At 45.5% G+C, this 17,176-nt stretch overlaps 1 protein-coding gene across 3 annotated transcripts in view; it reads right to left on the bottom strand.

Annotated features, from left to right (window-relative positions):
• Window positions 1-4,612: 4,612 nt before the first annotated feature.
• LOC144772270 (uncharacterized) overlaps window positions 4,613-17,176 on the bottom strand; it is a 139,520-nt gene continuing 126,956 nt past the window's right edge. For all 3 annotated transcript variants that reach the window (XM_078656503.1, XM_078656501.1, XM_078656502.1), the window contains one exon: window positions 4,613-8,643. In XM_078656503.1, coding sequence (XP_078512629.1) covers window positions 6,625-7,602 — 978 coding nt within the window. In that variant the 5' untranslated portion in view covers window positions 7,603-8,643 and the 3' untranslated portion in view covers window positions 4,613-6,624. The remainder of the gene's footprint in view (window positions 8,644-17,176) is intronic.

Here is a 17,176-nt window from a genome sequence, read left to right on the forward strand (position 1 = left end):
AAAAAACCCGATAATCTAATACTCTGAGTACTTCCAAGAGTTCCGCATGTCATATGCGTGCCTTTTGAAACTCGTCTCTATGTGTGTTGCTTGTTGCAGCTTCCTGCTCTAGTTTAACCAAGTTACTCACAACTTCCGCTAGCCTTTCAACTATATAGCAGAGCGAACCCCCACTTGTGTACTAATTGCCACTCCTCGTATTACCGTTTTAAATGCGTGCTAGCCGTACCATAATTTTCTGCAAAATAATTAAAAATCGCTGTAGAGAGGGAACTGTGAAATACTGAGTCTTCCAACAGTGAAGGCTGCAATTTCCAGGTATGTATTGGCGCAGGATTCTTCCCCCCAGTAATGTAACTTCGAGGGAGTTGTGATCCAATAGGGTTTTACCCAGATACATGCTATCAGATAAATGTGCAATGAGAGGTAAATAACAGAAGATTCTGTTGATACGGGTATTTAACCCGTGTGGCGGTGAATAAAAGGGGGTATTCTTTGCTTGCAGGATGTTTCATGCGCCATGCATCCAGTATGTTCCAGCCCTCTGTCGATCCCTTAAGAGCGTCTGACTGTTTCTTGCAACCTGTGCCTTGTAGTGGGGGGTGTGACCTATCCAGCCCCATGTCTAGTACCGCATTGAAATCCCCACCTACGACCCAGGGGTACCCATCCCATCCCAACAGTGCCATAGAGAGTATATCTAGAAATGTGTCCTGTTCTGACTTCGGGGCGTACACACTTCCCAAATCTATGTGTTTCCCATCTAGCATATCATGTAGTAGCACATATCTACCAATTGAATCTATTCTTTCCTCCAATAGTGCAAAGGGGGTACCACTTCTTATCCATATAGCTGCCCCGAGCAAATGTGGTGTAGGATGTATAAAGTACCTGTCTCCTCCATTTCGTCTGTAATTTATGGGCTTCTGCATGCATTAAATTGGATTCTTGCAGAAAAGCAATGTGTACCTTCCTACGATTAAGCTGTGCGAGAATTCTAGGTCTCTTATGTATGGCTTGCTATGTAATACATAAGTGCTCTTTGTACATCAAGTGCACAAAGAGCTCTCTCTACTACGGTCTTTGGCTGAGGATAGAAGACTGGTAAGTTAAGTTTTTGGTTTTAGTGGAATGGAGAGTTGAGAGATGAGCCTTGGGAGAAACGTTGGAAACCTAATCCTAGAAAACCAGAAAGTAAGTCTTTCCCAAGGTTAGAGCATGAATTTCACTTACTCTTCTTAGGGTAGTTATTGCAACAAGGACAGCTCCCTTCCAAGAGAGCGACTGCAGAGGACATGAATGCAGTGGTTCAAAAGGTGTGGCCATTAGCTGTGTAAGAACAACGTTTAAGTTCCAGTTCCATAATGGGAATGTCGGTAAACATGGTGGAATTATTCTTTTCAAGCGTTACATAAAAGCTTTGATGGCTGGTATACGGAAAAGTTACAGTTGCTTGCGGTTTTGAAGATAAGCTGCAATTACTGCAAGATGCAGTCGTATGGAAGTGTATGCTAAGGTGTAGCAGGTACTACACTATTTGTTGTATTGTAGAAACGCAAGGGTCTATATGTTGGACTGGACAATAGTGTACAAAACCACATAGCATACCTCTCCCCTAAGAGACTGCACACTGTCTACCCAACCAGGGCTCAGGACTGCGCTAGATGCAGTAGTGCTGAGGATGATTTCTTCCATGTAGTGTGGCAATGTCCAGTTATTATGACCTACTGGATGGAGATACTGGGGAGGGGTGTCCTTTGCATGATTAGGCAGTGTCTGCTGGGCTTACTCCCCGATAGTGCTAAGAAAAAAGTGAGTAGATGATTTACAGTTCTGATTATTGTCTTGGCTAGAGATGTATTGCTATTAGTTGGCTAAGTGCTAGCCCCCTCCCCCGCATGGGGACTGGAAGAGAAATCTACTGGAATGGGTGAGATGAGGAAGCACACATGCGACAGACACCTCGGGCTGAGAGGGTGGCGGATGAGCTGCTTTCTTGCGGAGTTATGAAGCAAGCCCTATTGGAATCTTTGTAGGTTGAAGTGCCATGATGGATGCAACAAATCCGGCAATGTGCTGGTCTGAGAATGGGGTGTTGTAGAACCCCCAGATAGGAGGGGCCTATTGGCATGGGTGGGACAGTGGACACCCAAATTATGTTTGAAGTATGGTAGGCTTGTGGATGCACATGGAAGTTCTCCTCAATGTATTGACCAGTGGACAATTGGAAGCTTGGGAGTGGGAGGGGCAGTTCTTGTTAGTCATTTTGGCAAATTGTCTTTTCATGATAATGGTTCATGAAGTTTGTGGATATATGATGTGTTAAACCATATTGCTTTTGCTATGGTTTGGTTAAAAGTCTGACGTACTATAACTATCAAACGTTGTGGTATACTGTACATATTATCATGCTTGTTGAAAGGCCAATTTAAAAAATATTTAAAAAATGGGTGCACAAAACGTTTCATTTGGCTACACATTAAGGCTCTTGTGTTGGGGGGTCTTGTCTCTTTTAGAATGTCCATACATTCTGGAGGCAATTGAAAGTATCCAAACTCTAAGACTTCAGGAGCCACATTGCAAGGTTGAGTTGTTTGGGGTTTGGATGCCTGGCTGTGACCCTGCTGTGAGTGAGAAGATCTGGTATGTTGGGAAGCTTCTTGTGAGGTATTTAACACACCTGATAAGTTAAATAGCTTTTAACTCGTAATTCCAATGAGTGCATAATCAACGTTTCACAAATAGATCAGAATTAACCAACCCACCCATAATCAGGCTTTAAGTCTCTTAGTTGGTATTGGTGCTAAACACAACCCCAAGAGTGTTGCAACAATACGTCATGGCTCGAAAAATCCCCAAAATGGTACTAGTCCTGCAGGTCTAGTAACTTGAAAAATCTCCTCGACCAAACTGCAACCTACTTGACCTCCGTCTCTGAAAGCGGAGCAAATGTGAGAAGATAACAAGGTTTAGAGGCATCTTTATTGCTTATTCGCTTTGTGAGCAATAAAAATGCCTTTAAATCTTGTTATCTTTGCTCCATTTTTAAAGACAGAGAACAAAAGTTAGTTTGTTTTCCTACTCGCCAGAAAGGGCGAGTAGGACCTAAAAATAGCTTGCCCTCCTTAATTCTACCTCACAAATACGAGAAGGCGAGTGGATTTGGTGAGCACTGTACATTCAGCAGTTCAAATTTGCTTTTGCCTAGGCTTGTTAGAATCCCTGCGGCCCACAGCCAGTCCTCCTACCCGAGCCCCAGCGCTGTGGACAAAGGCCAAAAATGCGCTGTTACTCTGTCAGGTAAAGTAGATAAATGTACTCATTAGCACCTGCGAGGGGTAGACAGATGCAAATCCACTGAGTTCAGGATCTTGCTTTGATATATGCAGCGTGAACTTGGGTTCCCAGTAAGCATGCTGGAATTGTCATGCCACACCTTTCTTTGACAAAGTAGGCCCGGGTGATAACAGGGTCCTCCCTCGATTCCTTGTGGCAGCTGTCTTCTCATGCGCTTTGTCTCCCATCTTCAACTGGACACGTCGATGTAGGACGGATGGTGGTGGCCTGTGTCACTGCCCAGGAGGCCAGTGCAGTCCATCCACGAGCTCTTCCACGTCCAATCAGGCCACATGGGTCACATATTTGTGATCTTTCTTCCGTTAATTGAAGATCTAAAACGTATGACAAGACTGTTTTAACCCCCTGTTTTTTTATCCTATAGTGTGTTTTTTTAAAAATAATCTGTGTTGTTTTTTAACCAATAAATGATAATTTGGTGCATTTATGCTCTGATGATGCTCTTTGAACACATGTTGTTTGACTATATGGTATGGTTATAATTGAGTGGTTTTTATTATCCCAAAGAGGAATTCCAATGTTTGACTCCAATCAGGCAGTAACCAACATAGGCCTCTGCCACAGTGCTACTTAATAATGGCCCATCCTCTGCCGGAACCCACACGGAGGTGTATGCTGCAGAATGGAGTTATCGAATGGTTCACACAATTAGACCTTGCAGCTGGAATGAGCGACCGCAGCAGGACTGGCTTCAGGCATATACCGCTCAGCTCCACGGTCACGCCAAGCACCCTCCCTGGCCTAACACTATTTAGGTATTCCATTGTTTGGTGTTTTAAACATATAAGCTATAGGATGGAGGTGGAATTTAGACTCTGGCCTTAGAAGCTTAGAGCAGAGTGGGCAGCAACTCTCTGGCAACCCCCACTGTAACCCTTCATGCTTTGGTTATAGCCAAATAGTTTTGCCAATAGCTAATACACAAGAATACAGCATGACAAATCATACAATGCAAAGCTGCAGACTGTAATTTGCTACTTATGAACTTTGCTGATGAGGACTAATTGAAGATTTCCCAACTCGAAATTCACCCCTGTCAACATACACAACATATTACAGTCTATGCATCAAGATACATTCTGTTTTAATAATTACATGATTAAAACTATTTAACATTTAGCATTAGTTTCAAAAGCCATAATTCGGTAAAACCCAAAGTCTCCTAACCATGCAATGTTAGCCATATAACATATCTTTATAATCAAACAAATACAATGAAACAAATACAAAGTATTTGTACCTTATATTGGGCCTTTCACAGAGCCGCCTTCCATAGAGAGTAAAGCTCATCAATGAGGCAGACAGTTAGCACGATCGCCATACTGGACCTTCATTCGTTGCATACAAATCAATGTCAACTGAGAGTAGATGGTATCAAGTTAGCATGGAAGATCATTGTGTGAATGATGCATGCTTCCATATTTAGTTTAGCGTTTTTCAAGGAAAGAAGAAAGCTTAGGAAGTGGTATAAGTTATCTTATCTACAGCTTTCCATAGCATGTTCTGCTTTTCTAACAAGAAGCGTATTTACTTAACCCATCCCACTTGGGTATGTTACAGTCCAATCTTTTGAACCTTGCAAGCGCATACTGCTTCCACTGGAGTTTATCAGAAATAAAAGAAATGCATGTATGTCTGTGAGACAATTATTGTGCCCAAGTGCATTTTAATAAGGGAAAAATTTATTAGCATGAAATCCTTTCAGCAATATTCCCAAAAAAGCAGAAAGACAATATCTATGCTTAACAGTAATCTGTACACAAAGTAGAGAAGAAACTTGTTCTAAACTGGGTCGTTGTTTACAGATATGACAATATCACCAACAATAAGTGAAATAAAAAAAACATTTTTTAAAGATAAAATGCATTCTGAATTTTTTTCTAACAAATATAAATAGTAGGACACCATCAGGATGCCCAGATGAATCAATGTCAATTGGATGCTGCGTGGCAGGATTTCACTGAATATACATTGGTGCATTGCAGGTATTGTAATTGTGGTTCTTTTTCAATAGAAACTGACAGACCTCTTTCAAATGATTGTTAAAAGAAAGTCCAAGACTTAAAAAAGTTTCTGTAAGATGGTGTCCTCTGGCCCTACTTCACATCATAATAACTATTTAAAAAACTAGAAGAAAAATATACATAAAAAAAGATTGATGTACCCTATCCTTAACATACTATACTGTTCCATTTACAAGTATTTATATTTGCCAGATCTGAGCAATGACATAAGATCATACATTAATAGAGAAAAATCACATACTGGGTAATCCTGTAATATGCTTTTATACTGCCTCATGGGGTTCTGAAGGCATTTCATGGGCCCCTTTCAAATATGGGTTTCATCAGCAAGTCAAACGTTTAAGGTTACCAACATATTGAGTAATACGGCCAAAGAGCTAGCTCTCCTTACAGCATGCACAAGGCAACTTCCACAGTGGGGGGGGGGGGGTAGTTTCAACATATGTTGTGTTTTCGCAAAGCTATAAAGCACAATAATTGAATCTTACCCGACATTCGCAAGGTCTAGACACTGTTTCTTCATAAAACAGTGAAAGGCAAATGAAGCCCTCCCACGTTTACTGTAGCCAAAATTATTTTCTTGGATGTATTGCTGAAACGACTTATAATTTCATGACAGGCTGAAAATCATCGTATTAGATGCTCATGTATGAGTTTTCGTGCGTGTACATTTGCTGATGCACATGTAGTTGCAAAAAAGCATGGAGGCACTTCTCACATCCATCCAGAATGTTATTTCCTCTTTGTGTGTTCTCCAATTGACCAATATGCATAATACATCATAGAAGCCATTCCTTCATTTACTATGAATCTATAGCCCTGATATTTTATGTTGTTTTTCCTATGTGTGATTGCTGGTGGCATTTTAGGTATGTTGATTTAGCAAAGCCCATTCCACCTTCACTGCATTTGTATAGTTTTTCTTCTGTATGCCTTCACAGATGGGTAGTTAGATCTGATGCTTGAGTAAATCTCTTTCCACATCCACTGCATGTGCGTGTTTTTTCTTTCACAAATTGTGCATTAGCTGCTGATCCTTTAGATGATTGGATTTACTAAAGCTCTTTCAACATTCACTGCATTTGCATGTTTTTTCGTCTATATGCCGTTACAGATGGATAGTTAGATCTGATGCTTGAGTAAAGCTCGTTCACATTCTCCGAGTAAAGTAGTTCCCTGTGTGTTAGATGGTGGCTCTTTGAAAGCGTGGATTTACTAAAGCTTTTCCACATTCACTTCAAGACTATGGTTTCTCTGCTACATGTATTTGCAGATGGATAGGTAGGATGGATGCGTGAGTTAAAACATTTCCACATTCATCGATGTGTATGGTTTTTGTTGTGTGTTTGAGCTGGTGGCTCTTTAGACTTTCTAAATGAGCATAGCTCTTTCCACATTCACTGCATGTGTATGGTTTTTCCCCTGTGTGTTTTCGGTGGTGACCCCTTAGATGTGTAGATCTACTAAAGCTCTTTCCACATTCACTGCATATGAATGGCTTTTCTCCTGTATGCCTTCGCAGATGGGTGGCTAGGTGTGCTGCTTGAGTAAAGCTCTTTCCACATTCACTACATGTGAATGGTTTTTCTCCTGTATGACTTCGCAGATGGGTGGCTAGGTGTGCTGTTTGAATAAAGCTCTTTCCACATTCACTACATGTGTATGGTCTTTCTCCTGTATGCCTGCGCAGATGGTAGGTTAGTGCCTGTGCGTGAAGTAAGGTCTTTCCACATTCACTGCATGTGTATACTTTTTCTCCTGTATGACATTGCAGATGGACGGTTAATGCTATTGGTTCAGCAAAGTGCTTTCCACATTCATTGCATGTGAATGGTTTTTCCTCTATGTGTGTTCGCTGGTGGACTTTTAGATGTGCAGATCTGCTAAAGCACTTTCCACATTCACTGCAAGTATATGGTTTTTCTCCTGTATGCCATCGCTGATGGAGGGTTAGGCCCCATGCTAGAGCAAAGCTCTTTCCACATTCACTGCAAGTGTATGGTTTTTCTCCTGTATGTGTTAAGTGATGACTCTCTAGATTTGAGGATCTATTAAAGCTCATTCCACATTCACTGCAGGTGTAAGGTTTTTCTGTGTGTGTTCGTTGATGCAACTTGTGGTTTGCTGAGGCAGTAAAGCTCTTTTCATTTTCACTGCCTGCGAGTTCTGCTGTATGCATTTGATATTTGCCCCTCAGAGCTGATAACCCGTTTAAAGTCATCTTACATTCATTAGACCTAAATAGGTTTTCTGTTAAGTTGTTACTGATGGCAGTGTAGGGATGAATGATTAAACCTCTTCTCACGAACACAGAACCTTTATGTTATTTCTTTTGTTTGTTAATGAACTCTTGGTTGTGATGGCTGATGAACACTATTGCCATATTCAATCTATCCTCACGCGTTTTCCCCTGTACACGGTTGGTGGTACTACTACAGTTCTGAGGAAAAGCCAAAGCTCGTCTTTCGTTGTGTGTATGGTTTTTTCTTTGGGGTTTAGAGTCTAAGCGTTGGTTATATTTTGGCTTAAATCAGGTTAATGTGTTTGCTGACTGATCATTATGGTTCCTGAACCACTTACTATAATTGATTATTCACTAGGTATTTGCAGTATATCTGTTCTTTCAGAACTGATAACATATCTATGGTCTTTCTATCAGGAGCAGTGTGTTAAGAACTTTCTAGGATGTGTGCAAATAAACCTCACAGCTTATCTAAATAGTCTGCTTCTTGGGCAATATCAATGACATACATAAAGAACAAAACTCAATACCAAGGTGTAATGTTCTAGAATAATGTTCTGCATTGCAAGTAGCCAAACACTTGTATCCTAACTTTCAGATCACTGCTTCATGATTCATGTTTGTATACCTCTTTCTGCGGATTGCAAGGTCCAGCCAAAACAGCGTTTATGATGGACTAACATCACAGCATAATTATCGAAGCTAAAGGGTGGTATCTAGCATGTCTTAATTGTGGATGTGTTCTGCCTGTGTATTTTTTGTGATTTTAATTTATTTGGATGTTTTGGGAACGGCAGCATGGATGCCCTCATCCTCTTGAAGCCGCTGGATTGCACTTGATGTTCTTACACTTACAAGATATGTCTGTTCATGTACAAGATTCTCTGTCTCTTACTGAGTTGTTCTATTTCGAATTGCTGTCTGGCATTTCTGGTTCTTCTCAAGTATCAGATAACTTTCCAGTTTTATCATATTTTCTGCATTACTCTTCATCTTAATATGTGTTCAGGAATCTCCTTTCTGTGGATACAAAAATAACTTTAATGTCGTAATCTATAAGCATCAAAGTGTACAATGTGTCTCTGAAGAAATAAAAAAAAAAATTAAACACTTGAATACATTCAGGCCAACGGTAATTACTCAAGGTTGCAATGCAGTCCGTCTTTTTAGCTCACTGTACCACAACTGACAATCATTCTAATGGAAATCAGCATTCAATGGTCATACTGCAATAAAATAACAACAGCTCAATATGTACCAGAGTCCACATTCATTTGACGCAACACCACATAATGGTGTTGGCCTTCTTGGCCTTGGTCAGTGAGTTGTGGCTTAAGTCCTATGGCACAGCAAGACAATTAATTAATATATTTCACTTTATCATGTTCATAGCTTCGGAAATAATAATGTTACAATGAAAATAAAAACACAACAGAATAATTTTCAGGACAAAAACAAATCCTAGACGGAAAATGAGAATTGGATGGCAGGTCAAAGTGTATGATGTCCGTACGTTCACTGACAAAGACAGCGGCCAAGCAATGTGTATATGATCCCAAAGCGCGATTAGAGGGGCTGCCACATTTCAGTGTATTGCTGCTTCCTGCTGCATGCACACAGATTGGCCCTGTATTCAATTATTAGGTTCAACACAAACAGTTTAAAGGGTGGGCAGTTCTTATTGTTCGCAACCTTACCATAAGTAATTAAGTTGAAATGGCAAATTTCTTTCAACACTGTCCAGTCTCAAACAGACTGTTGTCAACCATATGAGGAGCCATTTGATTTCGATATCATGCATATGATGCACAGATCAATCAGGAAGCAACCAGATCTGCTAATCAGTTCCAAGTAAGATGTGTAGAACTAACTGAAGCTGACTTGCACAGGGCTTAGGCACATGTTAAGACAAGTACTGGCGGTGCCAGATTTAACGGTATGCTTGGCTTTTAAGTAGCGACATGAGATATGTCTGTACCAGGTATGGAAATCCCAGAGCCGACTTTTATCCACATATTGTAGTCCTGTTGATTACTAGCACTTTAACTGTGAGATAACAGTAAACGTATTGAAAGGTGTTTATAGAGACAACAATTTCTGTATTTACCCTGCTATCAGTTAGGAGAAAAATAGTCATGCACTGGTTAGACTGTTAAGGCTTAACACATTGATTAAAGCTGCTGCTCACTGGAGTGTTGCTGAAAAAAATCACATGCAGCGCAGAGGAAATGACCATAAACTTTTTTTTTATTTCATTTTTTATTTTCGCTTTTCAAAATACAGTAAGGAACAGTTTACAATTTTTAAATGTATGGCATTGGTACAGTATGCATGATTATATATATATTAAGTATGGGCGAAATTTGCGAATTCACGGTCTGCGAATTTGTGCGAAATTGCAAAAAAAATTCCCGCGAACTTGCAGATTTTTGTGCCATTGCACAAATATGTGACCACGTGTGCCTGTAACTTTCCCAGCTTGCCAAAAGGTGCCGAGGTCCCTTGAGTGAGCTGGCCATTATAGTGGGGACGGGCGGGAAGACGTTTCATACCGCTAGTGTGTGGTGGATGGGGCCAAACGGGCGGGGCTTCTATGCGAGTTCACATGCATTTTGTTTATAAAGGGTCAGAGACCGAGCAGAGCAGCAGATGAGGAGAAAGCATCCTCCTGGTCACAGGAGCTACACGGGGATGGCGTTCGGGAAACTCATGGATGCAAAAATACGTTTGGCACAGGCCCCAGAATCCTTCAGATGTCCAAGATAGCTCTGCTGCGCGTGTTGGTACAAAGCCATTCTGATCCTACTCAGTGGGTTCAAGCGCATGCAGCTGCTGCTGCTGGACAATGTTCCATCTCATACTAAACTGCCCCGTACAGGCATATGCTGGCACTGGGCAGTAGGGTGCAGTGGCATGCGGGTGCTCCACGCCTGGTACATGCGCATACCGGTGCCAGAGGGGACACGTGTTTATTGGTGCTGTGTAGCAAGTTATGACTTTACATTTTGACTGCACCAGACGGTGGTACCACCTACACGGATCAGGAGCATCCAGGCACCAGACTTCATGGTGCAAGAGCATAATGGTGCTGTGCGGTATGGGTATATATGTACTGGGGGCAGGGGGACACAGCACAATGTGTGCTCACACCCAGAGGGATCCTAGGCAATTGAGCATGAATGATTTTCACACAGAGGGCTCCAGGGCAGTTCAGCAGCACAGGGGCTCACACCCACTGGGCCCCAGGGCAGTTCAGTAGCGCGTGGGCTCACAACCCCTGGGCAGCTCAGCAGCGCAAGGGCTCACACCCACAGGGCTCCCGGGCAGTTTAGCAGCGCCACCCTCTGGTTCATCACTGCTACCCTCTGGTTAATCACTGCCACCCTCTGGTTCACCGCTGCCACCCTCTGGTGCACCACTGCCACCCTCTGGTTCGTCACTGTCACCCTCTGGTTCACCACTGCCACCCTCTGGTTCACCACTGTCACCCTCTGGTTTATCACTGCCACCCTCTGGTTAATCACTACCACCCTCTGGTTCACCACTGCCACCCTCTAGTTCACCACTGCCACCCTCTGGTTCATCACTGCCACCCTCTGGTTCACCACTGCCACCCTCTGGTTCACCACTGTCATCCTCTGGTTCATCACTGCTACCCTCTAGTTCACCACTGCCACCCTCTGGTTCATCACTGCCACCCTCTGGTTCACCACTGCCACCCTCTGGTTCATCCCTGCCACCCTCTAGTTCATCACTGCCACCCTCTGGTTCATCACTTTCACCCTCTGGTTCATCACTGCCACCCTCTGGTTCATCACTGCCACCCTCTGATTCTCCACTGCCACCCTCTGGTTCACCCCTGCCAAGATCTGGATCATCACTGCCACCCTCTGGTTCACCACTGCCACCATCTGGTTCATCACTGCCACCCTCTGGTTCACCACTGCAACCCTCTGGTTCAACACTGCAACCCTCTGGTTCACCACTGCCACCCTCTGGTTCACCACTGCCACCCTCTGGTTCACCACTGCCACCCTCTGGTTCATCACTGCCACCCTCTGGTTCATCACTGCCACCCTCTGGTTCACCACTGCCACCCTCTGGTTCATCACTGTCACCCTCTGGTTCATCACTGCCACCCTCTGGTTCACCACTTCCACCCTCTGGTTCACCACTGCCACCCTCTGGTTCACCACTGCCACCCTCTGGTCACCACTGCCACCCTCTGGTTCATCATAGCACCCTCTGGTTCACAACTGCACCTTCTGGTTCATCACAGCACCCTCTGGTTCACCACTGTAGATTATGGGGAGAAAGCACACCTGCGCAGCCTCAACCGGGGGCTGGTTAATGTGTTACTGAATTTGAGCTTCAAGTCCGGCTCCTGCTTCCTTATCTGTAAGTGCTTCCTGTTGTGGTTTAATTTTTGTGACAGCCTGGAGCATTGTGCCATACTTGTAACTATTCTCTGACCCTGCTTCGAGGGTCAGAGCAGGGTCAGAGAATAGTTGCAAGTAGGCAACGAACTCTGGAGGCGCCACTCAGGAAGCACTTACAGGGTTACAGCAGGTGCCTAAGTTGAAGTTAATTTCTTGGTAACCATTTTGTAAATGGTTACAAAGAAATTAGCTTCAACTTCAAGTGCTTCATGTACTTCAGTTTTTGAAATTCCATCCTGAACGCTGTTTCGCGGATTTTTCTGCAATTTCGCGAGATTCACGGACCGCGAAATTGCAGAAAATCCGCAAATTCCTCGAACTGAGCGGATTTTACTCCCATGCTATATATATATATATATATATATATATATATTTATATTTATATTTTCCCAATCCTGACTTAGGCTTCAGAAGAACAGGCACCGACTCCGTGGGTCAAATCAAAGGCTTTTTTTCACCAATACATACGATCAGACGCGTTTCGGCGGACAAGTCCGCCTTGTTCACTTCATCTGTACTATGTACTGTGGTACATATATATATATGTACCACAGTACATAGAACAAAGTGTTGCATAGCACACCATCAAGAGGTCAGACAGTTCTAGACATGGTATTATCAGGCGTCATCCTGTAGGGTGAGGGTTGGCAGGGAGTGGTACAAGTACAGTACAGTAATCAAATATCTGTAAGTGACCACAGGTAGGACGTAAGCGACCCCCAAATATCTCGCGGTTTGGACGCAGACGGTAGCTCTTCTGCATAACATGTGAGCTGGTCACAGCAATAAGTCAAGTCCTGCAACCACAGCCTAGTGGTAGGCACCATCCTACCTTCCCAGCAGATAGAGATCCTGCGTTTAGCCATCAACAGTGCTATAGACACACATTTCTTTTTGGATGCTTTTACTTTAGCCCTGATCGCCAGCAGACACATCCCCGGGTTGCACTCCACAGTTTCCTCAATCATCAAGCAGAGAATCCGTACAAAGGCACCCCAATATTTAAGTACTTTAGGCCATTTCCAAGCTAGATGATAAAAAGTACACCACAAAGTTTACAGGCGTCAGTTTGTTGCAGCCCAAATCTATACAGCTGTGCAGGAGTATAGTATAGCGATGCAAATATTTAAAGTGCAACAGCCGTAGATTGCCATTTGCCGTCAGTTGGCCTGTCAGGCAGCAGCGACTTAACCAATCCTCCTCAGAGAGCGACTCTGGCAGCACAGCATTCCATTTATCCAGTGCAGTCGCGACCCCAGGTGTCATGTAATTCTGCGATGCCCTGTAAAGTCTGGTGACTAGCTAGGCCTTGGGTGTAGCAGTGTATAGGAGTTGTAGTGCCTAAAGCGTTGGCGGTTCTGAAGGGGCAGTGTGGGTAAAGCGCACGCATGGCTGAGCGCAACCTAGTGTATACAAATAAGTGCATGGCAGAGGCCTCGCCTCTGGTGTCTATGCTCTCCGAGGCCACAAATTGGCCCCAGAGAACACATCTGCCGTGATGGATAGTCCCATCTCCCCAAGTGCCTTCAGTGCCAGCTTCTTGGGTGACCGAAATCTTCGAGTGATGGAACAGCGGCATGTTAGGTGCGTACAGTGATAATTTATACGCTCGCTGACCTAGGTCGTGCCAGGCCATAGATGTAATTTGTACCGTATCAAATTCTCCTTTTTCGAAAATTGTTTGTGTGTTCACAATCATGGCCTTGAGTGGTATGGGATGCACAGTGCCCGCTTCCACCGCCACGTGCGGGATATATGCTGGATCATGCTGCCAGTAGTAGGCCTAGAGTGCCTGTGTGCAAAGATAGTCCGGTGCTGTAAAACTGCCGTGACCGTCTGGACTCTGTCCATCACGGACGCTCCTCCACGCTTCCTGCTTGCAGACCCGAGCGTGAACCTCCTCCCAGCGCTGTTGGGAACTGATCTGTGGTATCGTAACGCTTGTTATTGCTGGCGCTCTCTACCTTAACCAGCGCTGAGTCACGCCCCCTGATTTGTGCATTTGTGTGCTTTCATAATTTTTATCGTGGTATTTTCTCGCCGAACTGAAGGTGCTGCCTGATACTGCTGCATTGTATAGCTTCTGCGCCATTTGTTTATTCATTTTGGAATTCCTGTGCCCTCTGCCTCGTCTCACGTTCCCCTCCCATTCCATTTGTTGGCAGTCTCCTGGCCCGCCTACCCTCCCCGATACCGCCTCCCAGCGGCCCCTCCCACCCACGAATACCTTGCTGACCTCCCCCCTTCCAGCGCTGTGACCGTCTGGACTCTGTCCATCACGGACGCTCCTCCACGCTTCCTGCTTGCAGACCCGAGCGTGAACCTCCTCCCAGCGCTGTTGGGAACTGATCTGTGGTATCGTAACGCTTGTTATTGCTGGCGCTCTCTACCTTAACCAGCGCTGAGTCACGCCCCCTGATTTGTGCATTTGTGTGCTTTCATAATTTTTATCGTGGTATTTTCTCGCCGAACTGAAGGTGCTGCCTGATACTGCTGCATTGTATAGCTTCTGCGCCATTTGTTTATTCATTTTGGAATTCCTGTGCCCTCTGCCTCGTCTCACGTTCCCCTCCCATTCCATTTGTTGTGCAGTCTCCTGGCCCGCCTACCCTCCCCGATACCGCCTCCCAGCGGCCCCTCCCACGCTCCGCCCCCTCCACCATCCATTTATGGCCAATGCCCCCACGCGCAGCGTCCACGCGCTACGGCCTCGCCGAAGGTGCGCCAAAGGTAAGCCCGTCTACGCCCGTCCGCGCCTGGACCGCGCCCAGCGCCAGAGCCCCTGGTCCTCGTAAAGTCCACCCCTCCCGCATTACTTACGATGCCACCACCCTCCTAGCCCTCAACCCCGGCCGCGCCCACAACTGCGTCCAAGCCGCTCCTGGACACACCCATGGACCTTTCTCCTGCTACTCCTGCAAATTCATCGGCACAGACAACACCTCCGCTACGACCACAACACAGATTCCCGACCCCAACCACCTACAATGCATCCTTCTCAACACCCGCTCGGTCCACAGACACGCCATTGACCTATGGAATCTACTAGACACCATCTCTCCAGACGTCGCCTTCCTAACAGAAACTTGGATGAACGCTTCCTCCGCCCCAGACATCACCATTGCCATCCCTGAAGACTATAAGATCACTCGCAAGGACCGCACCAGCCACACAGGAGGAGGAATCGCTATCGTCCATAAGAAATCAATCCGCATCTCAACCTGCTCTGACGCCAACCTCGCCAACTCGGAACACCTTCACTTCCAGATCCACATCGACCCCAAGACCACTCTCAGAGGCACCCTCCTCTACAGACCACCAGGACCCTGCGCAAAATTCAGTGAAGACATCACAGACTTCATCACCCCACACGCGCTCCCCTCCAAAGACTACATCCTTCTGGGAGACCTCAACTTTCACCTTGAAAAGATCAACGACCGCAACACCGCCACCCTCTTAGACAACCTCGCCAACCTCGGACTTAAACAACTAGTCACTTCCCCCACCCACATCGCAGGTCACACACTCGACCCCATCTTCACCTCCAGCAATCATGTCTCCTTCAGCCACACTACGGATCTCCTCTGGACTGACCACAGCTGCGTTCACTTCACCTACAACAAACCAAAACCCACCAACCACCTCCAACCAACTCTGCAAAGAAACTGGAACAAAATCACCACGGACCAGATCTCCGCATCGCTCCTTCTAAACACCCCAGCCCACTCTTTTAACGCAAACGAAGCCGCCGCCAACCTCACCCTATGGTTATCCAACACCGCCGACACCTTAGCACCACTGAAAAAACGTCAAAGCAAACCTGGCAGCAAAAAGGCCTCATGGTTCAACGATGATCTTAAGAAGTCCAAGAAACTCTGCCGCTCCCTTGAAAAGGCCTGGAAAAAAGACCCAACCGCTAGCACCAAGGACGCCTTCAAAAACGCCACCCGCACTCACCACCAACTAATCCGTAAGGCCAAGAAAACAGCATTCAAGGATCGACTTGACAACAACGCCCACAACAGCAAGGAACTTTTCAACATCGTCAAGGAATTTTCCAATCCCTCGGCCAACTCCAACGACATCACCCCCTCTCAAGCCCTCTGCGACTCCCTAGCCTCATTCTTCCACAACAAGATTGCAGACATCCACAACAGCTTCGACAACCAACCCGGAAACCAACCCACCCTACCATTTGCTGAACATTCTCCCCCCGTGAACACCCTTAACGACTGGAACCCAATCTCCACTGAGGACACAATCCGCCTGATGAATTCCATCCACTCAGGATCCCCCACAGACCCATGTCCTCACCACATCTTCAACAAAGCTGACTCCGTCATAGCACCACACCTCCGACACATCATCAACTGCTCCTTCAACTCCGCCACCTTCCCGGAAGACTGGAAACACGCTGAACTCACCGCCCTTCTGAAAAAACCCACAGCGGACCCCACCGAACTCAAAAATTACCGCCCCATCTCGCTCCTTCCATTCCCGGCCAAAGTCATCGAGAAAGCTGTCAACAACCAGCTCGCCGCCTTCCTCGAAGCCAACAAATCCCTCGACTCCTCACAATCTGGCTTCCGAGCAAAACACAGCACGGAGACCGCCCTCATCGCAGCAACAGACGACATTCGAACTCTACTGGACAATGGAGACACAGTCGCCCTCATCCTCCTCGACCTCTCTGCAGCATTCGACACAGTCTGCCACAGCACCCTTCTACAACGCCTCAATAACATCGGAATCCAAGGAAAAGCACTTGAATGGATCACCTCGTTCCTCACCGGAAGAACCCAGAGAGTCCGCCTCCCACCATTCAAGTCCGAGGCCACTGAAGTCATCTGTGGCGTACCACAAGGATCCTCACTCAGCCCCACCCTCTTCAACGTATACATGAGCCCCCTCGCAACCATCGCCCGCCAACACAACCTCAACATCATCTCTTACGCGGATGACACTCAACTAATCCTTTCTCTCACCAATGACCCCAGCACCGCCAAAACTAACCTACACGAAGGAATGAAAGAAGTTGCTGAATGGATGAAACAAAGCCGTCTGAAACTGAACTCAGACAAAACAGAAGTCCTCATCTTAGGTACATCCCCCTC

This window comes from Lissotriton helveticus, chromosome 8 (assembly GCF_964261635.1).
Source record: "Lissotriton helveticus chromosome 8, aLisHel1.1, whole genome shotgun sequence".
Taxonomy (NCBI): Eukaryota; Metazoa; Chordata; class Amphibia; order Caudata; family Salamandridae; genus Lissotriton; species Lissotriton helveticus.